This window comes from Camelina sativa, chromosome 11, assembly GCF_030686135.1.
Source record: "Camelina sativa cultivar CO46 ecotype springtype chromosome 11, ASM3068613v1".
Classification (NCBI taxonomy): domain Eukaryota; kingdom Viridiplantae; phylum Streptophyta; class Magnoliopsida; order Brassicales; family Brassicaceae; genus Camelina; species Camelina sativa.
The window spans coordinates 1,716,069-1,734,244 of NC_141890.1; the positions used below are offsets into that span (position 1 = coordinate 1,716,069).

The following is an 18,176-nucleotide window of genomic DNA, read 5'->3' on the forward strand; positions in this document are numbered from 1 at the left end:
TTACTATTTTCTTCAGTTACGTGTTGGATGGGTTTGAGTAAAGTTTCAGTGCTTCGTCTACTCATCTAGACATTAGTCATCTTATTCTTGTAGAATCCTTTTTTTGTTCTTAAAAATCAAATCTTATTTCATATTCCATAAAGGATATACATAAATTCTTTAGAAGACGATCACACAGTCCATTTCATAGTCCATATAGGATATACATATAGAGATTCTTTGTTTTATTCATATTTATCAGCAATCTTAAGAAGACAGTCACACAGTTCAAGTGGCTTGGAGAACATTGGCATATGATCTGCATCTTTGATCTCCATCACTTCCTTAACCGGAGAGTTTTCGATAATCCATCGTTGATAATCCACACTTAAACCCTTATCTTCTCCGCAGACAATATACACACGATTGATCGATCCATATCCTTGTTCCGTTAAGCTCTTTGTCCCCGTCAGATTACTGGTTATAGCCGGTGTAACTCTCACCAACGCTTTGGCCAATTCGAAATCCTAACAATCAACACAAAAACAAAAAAAAAGATTCTTCAAGAAAAAGTAAGGTCACCATTTGGGTTTTAGTAAGAAACAGAGTATTTTCTTGAGTATTACTTCGATAGGAGATAGCAGATACATTTTCTCCAAGTACTTAGGTCCAAGAAGAACAGTCATTAGAGGACGATCATTTGTTCCGTAGCTCCCAAACTCCAAATTCATCCGTTCTTTTTCTGAAATGGTCCCAACATGCTGCGTTTCCAACCACATCTTAAAGTTTAAACGTGACAAAAAAAACAAAAACAAAAGATCGTTTCTATGTGAATATCCTATGTACCTTTTCGAACACGTATGAAGGTGGATTCCTAGTGTCGGGCATAAAAGAAGTTACGAAGACAGCAACAGAGATTTTACTAGCAAACATGTCGGCTGCAAGAGCAGCTGGTATACCTCCTAGGCTATGCGCGACGAGGATTACTTTATCATCGTAGCCAAACGAGTCAAGGACATCGAGCAAAGGCTTAGCGAGATCCTCCAAAGTCTGAATCTCTTCTACTCTGCTCACGTTCACACCAGAAGCCGTCAGATCAACAACCGTGACACGGTGGCCGGAACGTTCCAGCAAAGGCTTCACCTTGTACCAGCTCCAAGCGCCGTGGCAGCCTCCGTGAACAAGCACATACTGCTTCATCATCATCTTTTTTTTTCTTCTTTCGTGAGTGTCTCTTTTTTACTTTTTGGTGTGTGTGTGTGGCTGAAGTGATGATTTACCCTATTTATAAATAGTGAGAGTTGTCGACATTATCGATGTCTTTGTATTATTACAAACCAACCACTCTTGTGTTTTGTGGTGTATATCTATTTAAAAAAAATTCAGTGAGATACGTTTTATTTTAGCCATACGAAACGTCTTTGTGAGGTGTCAAAATAAGGAAAAGAAAACTCTACTCCATATAGTATTGTTCAGTGAGATAAAGTGGAATTCTCATTGAACCACAGAGTGCGATTTTAAGTAACAAATCCAAAGAGTGCATTTTTAAGTAACAAATCCAAAGAGAAGAGATAAGAGTTTGGAAGAAACAAATCATTAGACAAAATAAACTTTTTCCTTAATTTCTTATTTGGTCTGTTTACTGGAATATCAATGAACTTTTTTTTTTCCGTTTGGACTACGTTTTGTATTTTCCACTCCACTTAATAGTTGTGACCTAATTCAATAGTAGAAAAGATAACAATAACAAATTTGAAAATTAAAAAAAAAATCTAAAGGGGGCGTTTCGCTTTGCCGCAATAAAGAACGTTAAGAGGCGGTTCAGCTTCAGTGTAGAGAGACTTCTCATCGTTCCAAACACGAACGTAGAGCTCTTGTCCTAAATACCTCCTTGACCATATCTGTGACCTTAGATTCCACATCCCTTTGTTATCCAATGACACCAATATGCTCGTCCACGATAACGGATACACCTACACACACACAACCGCATCAAGCAAGTTGTAACGCTTCTACTCCAAGTTATTTCATTAGATTTAAATCATTCAACTTGTTACTGACAAAGACTATTACCTGGAAAGTGTGTCTTGGAACAGCATCAACCAAGTTGTAACGCCTCCTCATGGTCGCGTTCCATGTCCCTGACCCGTATCTGACAAAATAGCGTACGGATTAAAATTATGAATAACCGGATCCGGTTTAGATAACAGAGGGCAAGGTGCTAGCTTGCTTACCCAACCGGATATGCGCTAGTGCCGTCCATGTGCCAAGACTGAATTGATCTTTCGTCGTTTTGGAAAACGATTTCTACGAACTCATGAAGCTCAACGTCGATAACCGATGTACCAAAGTGAGCTGGTCCGATCGTAGGAGTGCTAAGGATTGTCTTGAAATCGAACACGCCCGAAATGTTGTACCAATCGGCAAGTTTCAACGGTGTTGTTGGGTTGATGTAAGATATCCGGTTTACTGTGTACCGAAGCTTCCCATTGATCATCGTGGCCGCATTGGCTAGGACTAGAGTTCGGTTTATCGGTATGGTACCGTAATGAAATGATCCTTGTGGGTTTGGCCTTGCAGCATTTGCCGTCAAATTCATCCTAATAATATTCAGCAAATTAAAATTAGACAAAATCCACAAAAGATATCCGGTTCGGTTATGTCCGGTTTGAATACCTGATGGTTCTTGCTTGTTTCATGGACCAATGGATATGGTAAGTAGGACCAATGGGGAGGGGACCATATGCTGCGTTTTGGGAGCCTAGGTAACGGAGACTCGCAGTTGTGGTTAGCACCGGTTTAGTAAACCGGGTTGATGCCACGATGAAATAGTCCCTCACAGAAGCTTTTAAAGTGACCAAAACGGTCAAGGACTGGCCAACGTGGACGTCAAGCGACTCATAGCTCTCCTGAAGAGTGTGAGCGCCTTCTACTTCAATGAGGCTCATTGTGTGATTTTGAATCCTAAAATTTATCGATGTCGCTATACCGACATTCGATATTCGGAACTTGTATGTTTTACCTGAAGATATACAAATGAAAAATAAATACATATCAGAGACTAGAAACATGGAGAATGTAAAAAAAAAAAGATCTTGATGGATTTATGTGATGACATTACCTTGTTGTCCGGTAAAGACTAGACCTTTAGAAGCACCATTGATGAGAAGAGCATCAGGAAGAGGAAGAGCATAGCCTGCGTCGAGACGCTTTCGCAAGTCCTAGTGATCACAATAATAGTTAAATGGTGTATAAAACAAAACTTTACGTTGACTTTCAAGTAGTCTGAAATGTTTTTGTGTGGGTAACTGGGTATATATATTACCTTGTGGCTCATTTTAAACCAGTCAGAGACGAGGAGGGTGAAATCGCCATCTGGTGTAGCGTAAGGAGTGGTAATGACGGCTCTCTGGTTAACGTTGAGAGCACCAAAAGCACCACTGGCTCGGTGCATCGACGTGGAAGCGAAGTAAGTGTAAGTACCGATTTGATCTTTAAGTTGAAACTGATAAGTCCAGTTCGAGTTTGGTTGAATAGGACAGTTAGTTCCCAACACTCCATCTTGCCACGATGTCCTCCTCTGCTTCACTCCGTTCCTACACTTATTACAAACAGGTGTTAAAGATTTCATATTCGTCTAAACAACAATTAGCTCAATCGGCTATATAGAGTATATATACCAAGTGATGAGGAATGGCTCGTCAAGCTTGTTGATGAGATTAACAACAACATTGTTGTTTGTAACAGCTTCAATCGGAGGACCAGGGAACTGTCCATTGATAAGAATGACCTATGTACATCATACCAAAATATAGAAATATTACACTAATGAAAAATTAGTTTCTCATAGCAAGATTAGATCTAACTTATAGAAAATAATGGTTTATATTGATATTACCTGTTGAGGAACACCAAGAGGAGATCTTGTTCCATAAGTGACAGTCCAAGTGTAGAACATATATGGGTCTTCCCCATTAACCAAAACAGAGCCCAACAAAAACAAGGCTCCTATGAATAATTTACATAGCAGGAGATTGGTCTGTTTCATTTTTGTAAGACGAATAGAATGTGAATCCTGATCTCTCTCTCTCCCTCTACGAGATTCAAGATCAAGAATTGGTTTTTTGTTTGTTTGTGAGTTATGCTTTGGGGTTCCACCAAAGGACAATCTTATATACACGAGGGAGTAAGTAAGTGTTTGTATTTTATTAAGTTTTGTCAGCGAGGACGACGTGAATCCCCATGCATCACACAAAAGCCTCAATTGCTCTTTTGCGGCGTACTTCATGCAAAATATGCTTGCCCTTGACAACTTTTTTATTTAAAATTTACGCGATATAGATATGAGATTTGTAACTATCATAGATATGTGTACTACTAGAATTACTTCATCAATCACCAAGTTTTCTTTGTCGGCAAGAGAAGTATAACCATTTTTAGATTGAGTAAAAAGAAGAAATTGAACCCAAAAAAAAAAAAAAATCCCCAAAAAAGTGGTCTATATTGTGCCCGTTAAGGATATTACGGAGTACAAACAAATATAGTTTGATGTCAAAGAAAGTTATGAGAATTTCAACGGGAAAATCTTATAAGCTGCTTTAGCCTTATAATTATCAAAGACAAAAAAAAATGAAGAACCGACATAACATATAAATCGGAAAGCCGCTAGTATAGAGTGCTTTTGCCTACACTAGTGAGTGTCGGTCACAATTGTATAACAAAACGTACGAGTGCATACAAAATTTTCATGGAAACTTTTTAGGAAATAAAATTTTTTTTGAGTAAGAAAAGCGTGATTTGAGACGAGATTTGACTTTGGAAGTTATGAATTATACAAATAGAATACATTAGATGACAGAGTCTGGGAAAGTAGATCTTGATCTATAATTAAAAATTTTGTTCCCTCACACGTAAATTAGTTTAAATAAGTAGGTTGACTTTTTGATTTAGATGTATGGACAATAGAATCTATAATTAAGAAAACCAACGAATCACAGAACACATAATTAATTTCTCAAACTTATCGAAACATAAAGAGTGTGCGTCTATCTCACGAGATTCCAGTTAGCACATTACTTTACTAAAACTATAATGATGAAGTCAAACCAAATGCTAAGGTGAAGACTTGGTGATGTATTCCTAGAAGAGATCACATATTGGGAAAGAGACGAAACTCTAATTAATCACCCATGAATTCGTTACCACTAAGCTCGCTTGTACCATGTGAGTTATACTAATATATCCTAATGTATTTATACCACATAATATGTATATATACGCAATGTGTACTTCACATTAATAAATGCATGTCTATAGGCATGCTTCCTCTTTTCCTCATCTTACGAAACTTGTCTTGAGACTAGCAAATCGATTATAGAGCCATTAGTGGATTCATCCTTTTATTTTGGAATTTAGGAAGTTTCATGCCTTTGTTCCTTAATCCCTCCATTGTTGATCGTATGTGTATACTAAGGTTCTACAAAACATAAACCTTTAAACAATTTCTACGACTCGCTGACTAATTTGCCATTGTAGTACAAATCAATCATAATTCATAAATTTGTTTTTCTTTTCGTTACCAATAATCTCGACAAGAACATTGTCCATTCTCAAAGCAATGAAACCGAGTCGAGTCCCTTACGGTTATCTTCCTCTTTGTGATCTTCGATATGAACTTAATAGCACTGTGACAATCCACACAAGACCTTAAATTCTTAAACACCTTAATCGCTGTTCCTTCTTGTGTCGATAAAATTGCAAACGCAACTGCAAGTTTCTCGCTATGATGCACAAGATTATCTTCTTTCTGTTCATCTTCTACATCGTGCAATACAAGACTAGTAGCAGGAACATACCCTTCTTCTTTCATCTTCTTCCTCAATTCACACAAGAACTCAATTATTTGGTTATACATTGGATGCGAAGTATCTGCTGCTATGAATACATGACGCTTCCGTTTTATCTCAGTCCAGCTTGAACCGGGCCTTTTGGTGACTCCGATTTCTAGCATTCTCTTTCTCATTTTCCCTTCTTCCTCCCATTTTCCTGCTGCAGCATAGATATTAGCCATTGTAACATAGGTGACAGGGTTTTCGGGTTCTATTTTGAACAGTTCTTGAGCCGCTTCCTCTGCTAGGTCCATGTTTCCGTACGTGCTACACCCACCAAGCACGGAAGCCCATAGAAACCTACTCGGTTTCATCGGCATTTCCCTAATAATGCTCTTTAACTGTTCGAATCTTCCAGACCGAGCTAATAGATCAACAAGACAAGTGTAATGATCAGAAGTATGCGATAACCCGTGTTTCTCTGTTATCGAGTGAAAGTATTCAAGTCCTTTTTGGACCAACCCTGCATGAGTACAAGCAGAGAGGACGTTTACAAAGGTAATATGATCAGGTTTCGTGCCGGATTTGAGGAGCAAGTCAAAATACTTTAATGCTTCATCAGGCTGTCCATTCTGAGCATAGCCACCAATCAAAGAAGTCAAAGAAACTAAATCAGGTTTAGGACATCCATCAACAACATGTTTTGCGCTTTCGATGTTTCCACATTTCGTGTACATGTCTACAAGAGAGCTTGATGCAAAAGAGTAGGGATCAAACCCAATTCTTGTCATGTATCCATGAACTTGCTTCCCTAGCTCTTCTTTCGTGAGATCAGCACAAGCGTTCAAAACTCCAGCAAAAGTGTACTCATTAGGTCGCTCACAACAAGAACCTACCAACTCAGAAAACAAAGAAAACCCTTCTCGCCATCTACGAGACTTGAAATATCTATCTATCATTGATGACCATGAGACAACGTCTTTGTCAACAATCTTATCAAATATGTTTCTTGCTTCATCAATACAGCCACATTTCCCATACATATCCATCAAGGAACTCCAAAGCACCTCATCTGAATCCAATCCAGCTCGAACAATATGCCCATGAATTTCTTTCCCTCTACGTATACATGGAATCGCCGCAGCAGCAGCCACCGCACTAGAAACTGTAAAAATATTAGGTCTTGAATCCGGTACCTTTTGCATCAAACTATACAACACCAATGCCTCTTCAGGCTGATCCTTCTTAACATATCCCGTAACCATACCCGTCCATGAATAACTATCTCTCTCAGGCATTTCATCAAACAACTTCCTCGCTTCATCAACCAAACCAACCTCTGCATACCCATTAACCATTAGATTCCACGAACACACATCTCTCTTAGGCATATCGTCGAACACCTTCCGTGCATCAACCAAGCTACCACATTTCGCATACATACCCAAAAGACGGTTACATATAACGATTCCAGGTACAAACCCAGAAGTCCTAATGTGTTCATGAACCTTCTTACCTTCTTCAAGAGCGCGTATCTGGCTACAAACTTGGATGAGATTACAATAAGTAGAAGCAGGTTGCTTCTTTGCTCGACCCAGAAGCTGAACAGCTTCTCGTAATAGCTTCTGTCCGCATAAAACATCAATGGCTTCACCAAATCTGTTAGCTTTACATAATCGCTCCACAACACCGACATCGTCATTGTTCGAATTAAAGAACTTTTTATCTGAAAACCTCTTCTGTGTTGCGAAAGCAGAGGAGGATAGGTTTCTTTTGAATATCAATTCATGAAAAGTACTTAGCTTTCTCACATTTGAATGATTCATCTTTACCAAAACAAAAAACAAAAACATAAAGTTTTGAAATTCAAAGATCTCGTCGCCGGCAACATTTAAGTGATTCTCCGATTGTTTTTAATTCAAGAAGAATTAAGAAACCTTCTCTATTACTTAGAAGGTTCCATTATCTTTTTCAAAAATTCAAAATTAAAACAAAAAGCTCCGATGCCGAGAATCGAACCCGGATCTCCTGGTAAAAGTCAGATATCCTAACCGCTGGACGACATAGGATTTATTGTTATAACAATTTTAAATAGAATCATAAACGCTAATTATGTTTATTTTCCCGAATCAATTTGCTTTTTTTTTTTTTTTTTTTTTTTTTTGGGTTGATTGATAAAATGGGGGAATCAGTCTTGGTTCCTTGTTTGTCACAAAGAAAACAGCATCTTATTGGATGGATTGATTATTCATCTTTACAAGATAAAACTAAGACCATCCAAAACATTCAGCTTTTTAGTTGCAGAGAATGAAAGAATCTTTGAAACTAATATCAAGCATCCATTGTTGTTTTGCCAATTACCAATAAATATCTTAAAGATAATTTTATTTGATTAGAATATACGGATAATCATTAACAAATTTTGATTGGATGTTTTTTATAAAGTTAATGAAAAGAGTATTGATTAGGTCGAAACCCATACCCATTGGACAATAAGTGTGTTTCTTTTTCAAGTAAAAGTCGAGTTATGGGATTCAAAGTTGCATGTAAATGTCTGAATTCTTTGCCACTACATTTTGGTTAAATTTGGATGTTAGTGTCATGGTGTGTATAAATTGTGTTCAATAACTGACGAAAACTATTTGAAATACGAAAAATTTGAAAGATTGTTGAATTGATTGACAAACAAGCCATGGGATTCTTACTTATTAACCAAATATATCTCATTGGATTCTCTCGCAGATAGAAACGATGAACCTTATCCTCAAAATGTAGATTAGACAGAGCAAAAGCTATCGTTTGTTAGAACTTTTGTAAGGATGAAAAAATAATAATACAAAAGGTTAGGGTTACGTGTCGTGAACCCACCATAAGAGAATCTAATCAATCAATCAACGGTATCAAAAATCTCGACGTCCTTATTACAAGCTCGAGACGTTTCAGTTCTTGTCCTTCATAAAAAGAAATAAAAAACGATTCCAAAGAAAATAAAAAATTCAAGATTAGTTGGATACGTGTCATGGTCTTGTTGGCTTACAGTTAGCCGTTTCTTTTCGTCCGTCCGTTTAGATTCCCTTTGTGGTCTTTATTGTTTATAGGTCTTAGACATTTTTATACATGCTAGGGTGTTTCAGAAAGTTTTTGTTTTTAACAAAAGGAATCAAATGTTATTTCGAAAAGGTTTTTTTTTTTTTAAAAAATTGTATTTGGCTACAAGGAAAAAAAAAAGCGACGAATAAAGTTGCTTTGCGTCGTGGGATCTTTTTCATTGGATTATGCGAAAGATCCTTTTTGCTCATTACTAGTGTTCTAGATTTTAAATTATTTCATGGGGTTTTTATTTTATTTTTCAAAAACCCCCGAAGAATATTAAGATATGATGAATTTACCCTTTTAATAATGTAAGTTTGATTACCAACAGAATTGATATCAATGGTTAGAGAAAAAACTCCCAAGAAATAATGGTGGTTAGCTATATAATTCAACCTAGTTTTTTTAGTAAATATCCACGTTGAAATGAATAGGTATTTCATAATACATACGAATTACATTAAGAAAAACAAAAAAAAAAAACATGAAAAGGGCACTATGGTTAAACACAATGGTTCCGTGGTTCTTTAAACTAATCCTCAATGTGAGTGTAAATGGACGTTGCCGAGTTCTTTTGACCACTTCACTCTTTTACAAACAGCCAATATGTTGTTGATATATATCGATTACTAGTAAATACAGTTGTGTTAGCAAAAGCTAATGTAATTCCCTGTTCAATTACAGAAATTAACGACTTCATATAAAGTAAAGCGAACGTGTCCTAGACTAGAAAAGATGAGTTTCTAATTCTCTGTACTAATTTAGTCTAGTTATATGATAGTAGTACAAACTAAAAAAGTACGAATTTATGTGTTGTACGTCTTATATATACTTACAAGTACTGATTGATTACTCAGATTATTAATCGAGTGGTTCCGCTGGAACTTGGATTGTTTTGTTTTCATATCTTTTTTTTTAATTTAAATATTGTCAATGTCTAATCTCGCATGGTGTATTGGTGTTTGACTACAAAATTCTAACCTTAAAGTTCATAACATTTCGATTAATTATAAAAAAAGTCAATATTAGTTGTAATGTAGATTTTCATTATTTAAAAGTATATTTTCACATTCCTTAAAACAACAATGAAAATATCTTTGTTGAATTGTAGAATATGTTTGCAATTTGTGATTGAAAAAAAAAAGCCAAAATAAAGAATTGTCATATTTCCATTTGGCTTTTACACTACTTACCAAGCAAAATCAAAAAGATTTTAACAAATGATATTGTAATTGTTAAAGTAAGGAAAGAAAAGTTTGATCTCTTGTATGATGTAAGCAAATATTAAATATGATTTCCTTTATTACAAAAGTTAGAAAATGTTAATTTTGAGGGATTATCTAAAAACGAAAACAGGATATATTTAGTGGGATTTGCACAGTCTAAACCACTTTGGTTATGCATAATACAGTGTTGGAAACTATTAAAACACAGGATAACACGAAATATGAGAATCTTGAATAGGGGGAGCACTATTTAGAAAACAAAATAAATGACAAGTTTCCCAAAACTGAAAATAGTGAATTTAATTGTTATTAGCCTAATTAATAAATAGGAGGAGGAAAAATAAAAAGAATAAATATTTTTACAAGTGAGTGTAACGATTCGCCGCGTGTGTACGGCCATCACAAAAAGATTCTTTGTTCCCATTTAAAGATAAAATCTAATTTATCAATTTACGAAAACACCCTCGACTCTCCACTTATTTACAGCGGCTACGGTTCACCGCGTCCTTCATCTTCTTCTTCCCCTCTCTAATCCCTTTCTTTTTTCTTTTCTTCATTTCTTCTTCTTCTTCTTCTTTGTAACCTTTCTTCTTGTTCGTCTATATATACGTGTGTCTTTGAGCTTCTCTTTTGTCTTTTATCTTTGTACGTTTTGTTTTTTTTTTCTCGATGGTTCAAACAGAAACAGATCAAAGGATGGGTCTTAATCTAAATTTGTCTATCTACTCTTTTCCGAAACCCTTATCTCAATTCCTCGACGAAGTGTCGAGGATCGAAGACAATAAATCGAAACTGTCTGAAATCGATGGTTATGTCGGGAGATTAGAGGAAGAGAGGAAAAAAATCGATGTTTTTAAACGGGAACTACCTTTGTGCATGCTCTTATTGAACGAAGGTACCTTGAAAAAAATCTCTCCTTTTTTTCTGTTTTTTTTCATAAATCGAATTGTGTGTTTGTGATTTGATGAGATTGTTTTTGTTTCTGTCTCTCTGTTTAGCGATTGGGATGTTGGCAGAGGCTAGAAAAGGGTCATCAGTGATGGCATCAAATGGGAAGTTCAATGATGGTGAAGGGGCAAAACTGGAAACTGATAAGAAGAGCTGGATGAGCTCTGCCCAGTTATGGATCTCTAACCCTAATTCCCAATTCCAATCGGTAATTTTATATATGATGAATCCACAATTCAATACAAAGACCAATCCTTTTTTATGTTGTGTTGTGTTGTGTTGTGTGATGGATTCCCCAGTTTGGTCTGATCATGTTTTGTTTTTAACAGACAAACGAAGAAGATGATCGGTGTGTGACTCAGAACCCATTTCAGACTTGTAATCAAGGAGGGGCATTTCTGCCATTTAACCGTCCTCCTCCTCCACCACCACCACCGGCTCCTCTGTCTCTCATGACTCCAACATCAGATATGATGATGGATTGTAGCAGAATTGAGCAGAATCATCATCATCATCATCAGTTCAACAAACCTTCAGAGTTGCAGAGTCATCACATTCAGAAGAAAGACCAGAGACGTAGGTGGTCACAGGATCTTCACCGTAAATTTGTTGATGCTCTTCATAGGCTTGGAGGGCCACAAGGTTAGTCCTTAACCACAGAAACTAATAAAAGACCCAACTTTGGATTAAAAGTGTTGATTGATGAGTTGATTATACTGAGATTGTGTTATGTTGTTGTTGTTTTTGTTGTGAGACAGTGGCTACACCAAAGCAGATTAGAGATTTGATGAAAGTTGATGGTTTAACCAATGATGAAGTGAAGAGCCATTTACAAGTAAAACTTCTCATCTTTTTAGAATAGCATAAACTTTTGATGTGTGAAAGGATGAATATGATTGTGACAGTGAGGTTGAAATGAATATGTTATTGTAGAAATATAGAATGCATATCCGTAAGCACCCGCTACATCCGTCAAAGACTTTGTCATCTTCGGATCAACCTGGTGTGTTAGAGAGAGAATCACAGAGCTTAATAAGTTTGTCGAGGTCGGATTCTCCACAAAGCCCACTTGTTGCAAGAGGGTTGTTTAGTAGTAATAATGGTGGTCATAGCTCAGAGGAAGCAGAGGTAGACGATGATGAGGCAGAGGAGGAGAAATCTGATGGACGTAGCTGTAGAAATGAAACAAAGAAGAAGAGACAAGTGTTGAATCTTGAGCTTTGAAACTATACATAGTGATGATGAGATCATCTTTACCAGCTTATGTTACTTATACATATATGCTCGAAAATAACTTTTGAGTCTGTTCCGGAGTTTTTGTAGATGTAAACATGAGAGGGGAAATAAGCTGAGGATTTTGAGCAAAAAATAGGTTTTTTTTTTGCCAGAGGATATAGATAGATAGCAAAGAGAGTGAGTGATCAAAATCCTCAGGTTTGTGGTTCTTTTTTTTTTTTTGTTTTGTTTTACTTCATTAGAAAGGTAAAACTCAGATATCAAAGATTTTGTTTTTTTTTGCTTGTTGAAAGAGTCATCAGATGATTAGTTTTTTTTACCAACTCGGTAAATCGAATTCGAGACTCGTACTAAAATTAGTTTTACCTTCGAAAACAGAGGATGAAGAAAGTCACAATCTTTGTCTCTCTCTGTAAGACATCGTTGTCTTGATCAATCTACCTAATCTGAAAAAAAATAAGAATCTTTTATTGCATAAAATCGTACGAAAAGATAAGATTTTTTTTTATCGTCTTAAATACGACAAGATAATAAGATTTTCACTATTGAGATATAGAAAAATCGACTAATCACTGATTTGATGTAGTTTAATTCCACGAGATTCGCATGTTTGGTACATAGAGCTAATAGTGATGGTCTTTTGTCTTCGAAATAATAATCTTTCAGTTTGATACTTTTCACTGAAATTTAAATATTTTCCTTAGGATTTTCACCATTAGCCTAGGCCCCCCTATGTTACAAACACGTTTAAGCGGATGTTCAAGGACTCTTTTTAACGCTAGATTTTGTTTTTTAATTAATAATACCTTTGTTGACACAACCATAACACTTTCTTGTTCTCATTCGTTAAAATATCTCAGAAATTGTTGTATGAACTAATTCTGATTACAACTATAGTTTCGCTTTGATGTCTAGAAGGAAAAGAAAAAACACTAAACCTATCGAATATTTAGTTCAAATTTGATTCAGTCGGTTCAATTTATAACCACAACCGGTTTAGCTACCCGATTATTTTCGACCACAATCATGTGGTTTCGGCCATTCGGGTCTGGGCCTCACGGGCCACATCTCCCACACCCTTCATCATAATTCACTTTTTTTTCTTTTTTTTTTTTTTTTTTTTTTTTTTTACAAACGCTTTTCGAATCAAAAGGGCTCGGCGACATTGAAGTGAATGGTTTAAGCAATCACCGGAGCTCTTACGCCGGCCCTGAGCTAAGAATCGACCTTTTTTGTTAGTTTCTTTCCAAGTCTACCCAATTTAAAGAACCATGAGAGAAATCGTTACGATTCAAGTTGGTGAATTCGCAAACTTCGTCGGCTCCCACTTTTGGAATTTCCAGGTTAGAAGCAAAAACACCGAACAATGATTCTCTCTCTGCTCGGATTTTAGTTTAAATGGGTTTCTGGGTTTTGTTTTGTGTCTCTGATTTTCATTACAAAAGTCTTGGTCTTTTTGTGCTAAAGTTGAGGACTTTATGCTTGAAAATGTAGGATGAACTGCTCGGATTGGCGAGTGACCCAGGAAGCGATCCAATCTTTCGGAACCATAATCTCAACATGGACGTTCTCTACCGCTCCGGTGAGACTCAGCAGGTCAGAGATTTCGTTTTGACTTTGATCAAACTCACTTCTTTTTTGTAAATCTCAACCATTTTCATTTGTGTGGTGGAATTTTTTTATACAGGGGGTTGCTACATACACTCCTCGTCTGGTTTCAGTCAACTTGAAAGGTATTAATCTTAGCTTTATCTTTCCAATTAGAAGATTTTGCTTTGGCAAAGACTTTCATGTGTTTCCAGTTTCAGACTAGCTACAGAATTTAGGTTTCTGTTTTATGATCAGTGTACAGTACTCCAATGAACTTAGAACAAGCAAGATTCTGGTTTTGAAATATACATAATGGTGGTTATATGTTTACATCTGAAATTTTTTCGTCTTTTTAGGGTCACTTGGCACCATGAGCTCACGTGGTACCCTCTACAACGAAGGTTCATCATCAAGATCAGATTCTTCAACAACCTGGTCAGAATTGCTAAAAAATTTCTGCGTTGGTAGATATTTCCTGCACATGGTGTTTAGGGAAATTGAATCTTAGTGCTGTTTAATTGAGTTAGATCAAAAGGCTTGTTCTCTTACTTGGGTGATATGATCGAATCTCCAAGTTTGCATAAGTTGAATATCCATTATGTATCTTGTAGGTTTGGAGATGTTGATACTCAGAGATCAGAACCTCGAAAGAGGAAATTGTTTCTGAAAAGTTTGTATGAGGAAGAACAGAAAGTAGGGAAAGAGATTGAGGACAAAGATATTGTTGGATCCTTAGATGAGGAAGTTGAATGTTGGACTGACTTTTCCAAATCCCATTATCATCCTCAAAGTCTAGACGAGTTGAACGGTTTATGGATGGACTCTAAGGATTTCAACAACTATGGAATTGGTAAAGACGTTTTCTCTGAGGCTTCACGGGGAGAGGAAATATGCGACAGGCTCCGCTTTTTCGTGGAAGAGTGTGATCATATTCAGGGTATTAAGTTCCTTGTGGATGATTCGGGAGGGTTTGCCGCTGTAGCAGCAGATTTCCTAGAGAACATGGCAGATGAGTACACGAACGTACCTGTATTGTTATATTCTGTAAGGAGTCCAATGTCACAGATGAGCCCGAAAAAGACAGTTTCAAACAAGCTTCACGATGCAATATCGTTTTCTCGACTCTCATCCTTGTGTAAACTCTTCACTCCAATCGGTTTACCATCCTTGACTGGAAGTACGCAACATCCTAACTCTTATCAAAACATAAATATTTTGATTTTCTCCCAATGCAACTAATGATTTGGTTTGTCTTGTTTATCTCTTGTGTTGATTTTTTAAAGGTAAAGCATCTAAATTTCTTAACCTCGGTGATGAGAAACCTTATCGGAGCAGTGCAGTGTACGCCGCTGCTCTACATGCAAGCACAATCCCTTTCCGAATGCAACCCACTAGCTCGGATTCAAGTGAAGTATCAAATTCTATGGATGTTAATACACTTGTACAGCTTTTAACGGGACGTGGTAGACAAAACATAGTGGCGATTTTAGATTCTGCAATGCCAGCTCCTACATTAGCAGGGAAGCAATTAGAGAACACCCTTTTAACGAATTTGAAGGCGTTAACGCCAGAAGTAAATGAAGATGTAGAAGACAATCAAGCGGTTGAGTCAATGTGTATACTTGGAGCTCTTAGATCAGAAGACAAAGAAGCATTGGTTTCAGAAGTCAAGAATGCGGTTGATGCATCTTACGAGCATGCAATAACCAAAACAAAGCCGTTGTTTTGCAATCTATCTGTTTCACGTTGTCCTCTTCCAGTACCATTACCGTTTCCTTCTATATTTGGAAACCTTGTTGGGATAAAAGGTGAGATATTGAGCAGTCCGGTGTCGGATTCTCTGTACAGAGGCTCACTGGATGTTCACTCCATACCAGTAGCAACAAGGTGGAGATCCTCGAGTGCGATATTGCCCTTTTTGGAGAGTAGAATGGGGCATTTAGAGAAACTTGGGATCCAATGGGGAGCCATGGGATCAGATGTGGTTAGGTCATGGGGATTTGGGAGAGAAGAATTGCAGGAAATGAGGGAGAATCTGTCAAAAATGGTGTCTGAGCTCAATCCTCAGTTTTTCGAATCTTCGGATTCAGATTAGATATTGAAGGAACTGTGTCTTCAAAACGAATCTGTTGTATTATCTCTAAAGATTTTCTCATGTTGTTTGAACTTTTGATTTATGTACTTCGTGTGAGCAGCTTGAGGTGAGAGAGAAATTGATACAATAGAATTGAGTTGAAATTGGTGGCATAAGAGACAAGCAATGTCAAACCAGGATAAACCGATATCAACCCCAAACCAAACATTTTAACATTTATAGTTCCAATGGGATTCTTTTGATCAATCTGAAACATTTGCTCCTTAACCAATTTTCCCATCCTGTCTACTTCTTGTGTGCACTATAGAGTTAGAAACAACAACTATCACGCTTCTCTATCCATGGCTTAAGGGATCAGTAACCTGATGAACCTTACGAGCCTCAGCGCTTGAGTACTGTCCCACGGCTCTGGCATGAGGAATCGATTGCTTGCCGGCTGCAAGCGCATTCACATTCTCAACTAAATACTGTCTTGGGAGCCTCCCGACCACATTACCTTCCTCGTTCCCTTTTCTATCGAGGAAGGCGAAATGAGGAATACCCTCAACACCAAACTCATCCAACTCTTGCTCCCATTTCGTATTGTCCACATTAAGCATCACAAAGTTAACTTTGTCCCTGCAAACCACAACACCACTTGACATTAACACACACAAAAAAAAACCCTTCCAAATAAAATAGTGTCTAAAAATCCCTATATTCCATTAATGATTAAAAAAACAGGAGATTAATGATTTGCTTCTGTAACTGGAATCTTGAAAGCTCTAGTTTGTTCATTACCATCTATCTATATAGCCAATCCAATCTTAACGAAGTTCCTTAATCCATTAAACCAACACAAGATTAGGTTTCACCTACAACACCTAGCTTGTTCATTAGCTTCTACATATATCAAAGATCTACCTTGCTCATCTTAATACCCAAACAAGTTCTCAAATTAATAAACTAAGACAAGATTAATGGATCCATCCTGCAACTAGAAAGCTCTAGCTTGTCTTTCATCTATATGTAAAGGCTTCAATTTAAAGGAAATTGCGATGAAAAACAGACATAAAAGACCATTACTTGTATTGCTGCTCGATTTTGTAAACATCAGGGGCTAGTTCTCGACAAACCTCACACCAATCTGCGTAGAACTCTACCACTGTCGGCTTCCCATTCGACAAAGCCTAACAATATCCATTCACAAAAAAATCATTAAGCAGTCGTATAAAATCATTCTATGAGATCAAAAAACAAAGATGAAGAAGAATCCAAGAGAAAAAGAAAGAAAAAAAACCTCCTCGTAAGGCAACGCTGAAGCGGTTAAATCCTTCAAAGAAATCCCAAAATCGAGCCTTGTCGATACAAATAAAGACAAAGCCGCGATTACGGTAACAGCCGCGACTCTTCTATTGATATCCTTATTGGGTGTTTCAGGGAACCCCGGAGAAGACGACGAAGAAGAAGATGATTCTACTTCCTTCGACGCAGCAGAGTTTTCACCATTATCCACTATCAATTTCTCCTGAATCAGGAAAAAAAGCAAAGACCTTTAGCAAATTCGCTGTCGACCCATTCGAGAAAAAATCGAAAATTGAACCTGGGGTTCGGAAGAATCTGGGTTTGGTTGGCAACGAAGAGCACGAAATCGTGTTTGGGTAAGGAATAAAGATGGATGATTTCGAGGACTGAGATTGAATCCATGACTCGATGGAAGGTTTAATGAAAAGACTAAGCGAGCCATCGTCGCACGAGAGAGTGAGAGATCAAAGCAGTTCAATATCAGATGTTATTAACGATGTATCGCAGTAGTTGTAGCTTCTTCGTCTCGCTAAGCTATTAGAACCACACATTTTTATTGAAATTATTTCGCGGACAAATATCAAAGATTTGAAATTAAATACGAAATTAATTAACCTTATAATAATTAGCATAGGGAAATCAAAATCTTTAACAAAAAAAAGAAAAAAGAAAAAGGAAATTAAGAAAGCAACAAACCTCGTGTCATTAATTGGGAAGACTTTGCTTATGGACTATTGTTTAGTAAAAGCCCATTAGTTGTTTTCCGAAGCCCATATATGCTTCTTCTTTTACTTGGGCCTAAGACTGCAATTAGTTCTCTTTTTTTTTTTTTTTTTTTTTCTTTGGACAAGACTACAATCAGCTCGATTTCACAGAGAACGAAGATGATTTTGATATTTA

General features: G+C 36.9%; 5 protein-coding genes and 1 pseudogene across 7 annotated transcripts; 2 read left to right on the forward strand and 4 right to left on the reverse strand.

Annotated features, from left to right (window-relative positions):
* Nucleotides 1–21: 21 nt before the first annotated feature.
* LOC104721074 (methylesterase 9) lies at nt 22–1,366 on the reverse strand. The gene is made up of 3 exons (XM_010438981.2): nt 826–1,366; nt 606–740; nt 22–506 (listed from the first exon to the last, which is right to left on the reverse strand). The coding sequence occupies exons 1-3, from the start codon at nt 1,183–1,185 to the stop codon at nt 225–227; spliced, it is 777 nt and encodes a 258-aa protein (XP_010437283.2). The 5' UTR covers nt 1,186–1,366; the 3' UTR covers nt 22–224.
* Nucleotides 1,367–1,575: 209 nt separating this feature from the next.
* LOC104721075 (L-ascorbate oxidase homolog) lies at nt 1,576–4,121 on the reverse strand. The gene is made up of 8 exons (XM_087474657.1): nt 3,878–4,121; nt 3,660–3,769; nt 3,305–3,575; nt 3,101–3,200; nt 2,656–3,001; nt 2,214–2,579; nt 2,053–2,131; nt 1,576–1,952 (listed from the first exon to the last, which is right to left on the reverse strand). The coding sequence occupies exons 1-8, from the start codon at nt 4,025–4,027 to the stop codon at nt 1,752–1,754; spliced, it is 1,623 nt and encodes a 540-aa protein (XP_087330783.1). The 5' UTR covers nt 4,028–4,121; the 3' UTR covers nt 1,576–1,751.
* A 1,286-nt stretch (nt 4,122–5,407) lies between these two features.
* LOC104721076 (pentatricopeptide repeat-containing protein At4g37170 pseudogene) lies at nt 5,408–7,793 on the reverse strand (annotated as a pseudogene). The gene has a single exon (XR_015570999.1). The product of XR_015570999.1 is annotated as a pentatricopeptide repeat-containing protein At4g37170 pseudogene (transcript).
* Nucleotides 7,794–10,428: 2,635 nt separating this feature from the next.
* LOC104721077 (transcription factor HHO5) lies at nt 10,429–12,592 on the forward strand. 2 transcript variants are annotated; one of them, XM_010438985.2, is made up of 5 exons: nt 10,429–11,018; nt 11,122–11,279; nt 11,401–11,713; nt 11,830–11,906; nt 12,005–12,592. In XM_010438985.2, the coding sequence occupies exons 1-5, from the start codon at nt 10,793–10,795 to the stop codon at nt 12,293–12,295; spliced, it is 1,065 nt and encodes a 354-aa protein (XP_010437287.1). In that variant the 5' UTR covers nt 10,429–10,792; the 3' UTR covers nt 12,296–12,592. The 2 variants fall into 2 exon arrangements, 1 of the variants encoding a protein (XP_010437287.1); XR_015572126.1 differs by having other exon boundaries at nt 10,576–11,018; nt 11,826–11,906.
* Nucleotides 12,593–13,208: 616 nt separating this feature from the next.
* On the forward strand, nt 13,209–16,144 carry LOC104721079 (uncharacterized). The gene is made up of 6 exons (XM_010438987.3): nt 13,209–13,650; nt 13,802–13,903; nt 13,995–14,040; nt 14,254–14,332; nt 14,509–15,074; nt 15,181–16,144. The coding sequence occupies exons 1-6, from the start codon at nt 13,579–13,581 to the stop codon at nt 15,990–15,992; spliced, it is 1,677 nt and encodes a 558-aa protein (XP_010437289.1). The 5' UTR covers nt 13,209–13,578; the 3' UTR covers nt 15,993–16,144.
* LOC104721078 (thioredoxin-like protein HCF164, chloroplastic) lies at nt 16,100–17,858 on the reverse strand. Its single transcript, XM_010438986.3, has 4 exons — nt 17,575–17,858; nt 17,272–17,499; nt 17,058–17,161; nt 16,100–16,610 (listed from the first exon to the last, which is right to left on the reverse strand). The coding sequence occupies exons 1-4, from the start codon at nt 17,716–17,718 to the stop codon at nt 16,328–16,330; spliced, it is 759 nt and encodes a 252-aa protein (XP_010437288.1). The 5' UTR covers nt 17,719–17,858; the 3' UTR covers nt 16,100–16,327.
* Between the last annotated feature and the right edge of the window lie 318 nt (nt 17,859–18,176).

What these genes read in the sequence shown, in the direction of transcription:
- LOC104721075 (XM_087474657.1), bottom strand. Translation starts at nt 4,027, where the DNA reads ATGAAACAGACCAATCTCCTGCTATGTAAATTATTCATAGGAGCCTTG. An exon ending in CTCTTGGTGTTCCTCAACAG is followed by an intron (nt 3,770 to 3,877) that starts GTAATATCAATA and finishes TGATGTACATAG; the next exon opens with GTCATTCTTATCAATGGACA. An exon ending in GGTTTAAAATGAGCCACAAG is followed by an intron (nt 3,201 to 3,304) that starts GTAATATATATA and finishes TGTGATCACTAG; the next exon opens with GACTTGCGAAAGCGTCTCGA.
- LOC104721079 (XM_010438987.3), top strand. Translation starts at nt 13,579, where the DNA reads ATGAGAGAAATCGTTACGATTCAAGTTGGTGAATTCGCAAACTTCGTC. An exon ending in CCCACTTTTGGAATTTCCAG is followed by an intron (nt 13,651 to 13,801) that starts GTTAGAAGCAAA and finishes TTGAAAATGTAG; the next exon opens with GATGAACTGCTCGGATTGGC. An exon ending in GCTCCGGTGAGACTCAGCAG is followed by an intron (nt 13,904 to 13,994) that starts GTCAGAGATTTC and finishes TTTTTTATACAG; the next exon opens with GGGGTTGCTACATACACTCC.
- LOC104721078 (XM_010438986.3), bottom strand. Translation starts at nt 17,718, where the DNA reads ATGGCTCGCTTAGTCTTTTCATTAAACCTTCCATCGAGTCATGGATTC. An exon ending in CAGATTCTTCCGAACCCCAG is followed by an intron (nt 17,500 to 17,574) that starts GTTCAATTTTCG and finishes TTCCTGATTCAG; the next exon opens with GAGAAATTGATAGTGGATAA. An exon ending in CAGCGTTGCCTTACGAGGAG is followed by an intron (nt 17,162 to 17,271) that starts GTTTTTTTTCTT and finishes GGATATTGTTAG; the next exon opens with GCTTTGTCGAATGGGAAGCC.
- LOC104721074 (XM_010438981.2), bottom strand. Translation starts at nt 1,185, where the DNA reads ATGATGATGAAGCAGTATGTGCTTGTTCACGGAGGCTGCCACGGCGCT. An exon ending in CTTCATACGTGTTCGAAAAG is followed by an intron (nt 741 to 825) that starts GTACATAGGATA and finishes TTGGAAACGCAG; the next exon opens with CATGTTGGGACCATTTCAGA. An exon ending in ATCTGCTATCTCCTATCGAA is followed by an intron (nt 507 to 605) that starts GTAATACTCAAG and finishes GTTGATTGTTAG; the next exon opens with GATTTCGAATTGGCCAAAGC.
- LOC104721077 (XM_010438985.2), top strand. Translation starts at nt 10,793, where the DNA reads ATGGTTCAAACAGAAACAGATCAAAGGATGGGTCTTAATCTAAATTTG. An exon ending in CATGCTCTTATTGAACGAAG is followed by an intron (nt 11,019 to 11,121) that starts GTACCTTGAAAA and finishes CTCTCTGTTTAG; the next exon opens with CGATTGGGATGTTGGCAGAG. An exon ending in AAGTGAAGAGCCATTTACAA is followed by an intron (nt 11,907 to 12,004) that starts GTAAAACTTCTC and finishes ATGTTATTGTAG; the next exon opens with AAATATAGAATGCATATCCG.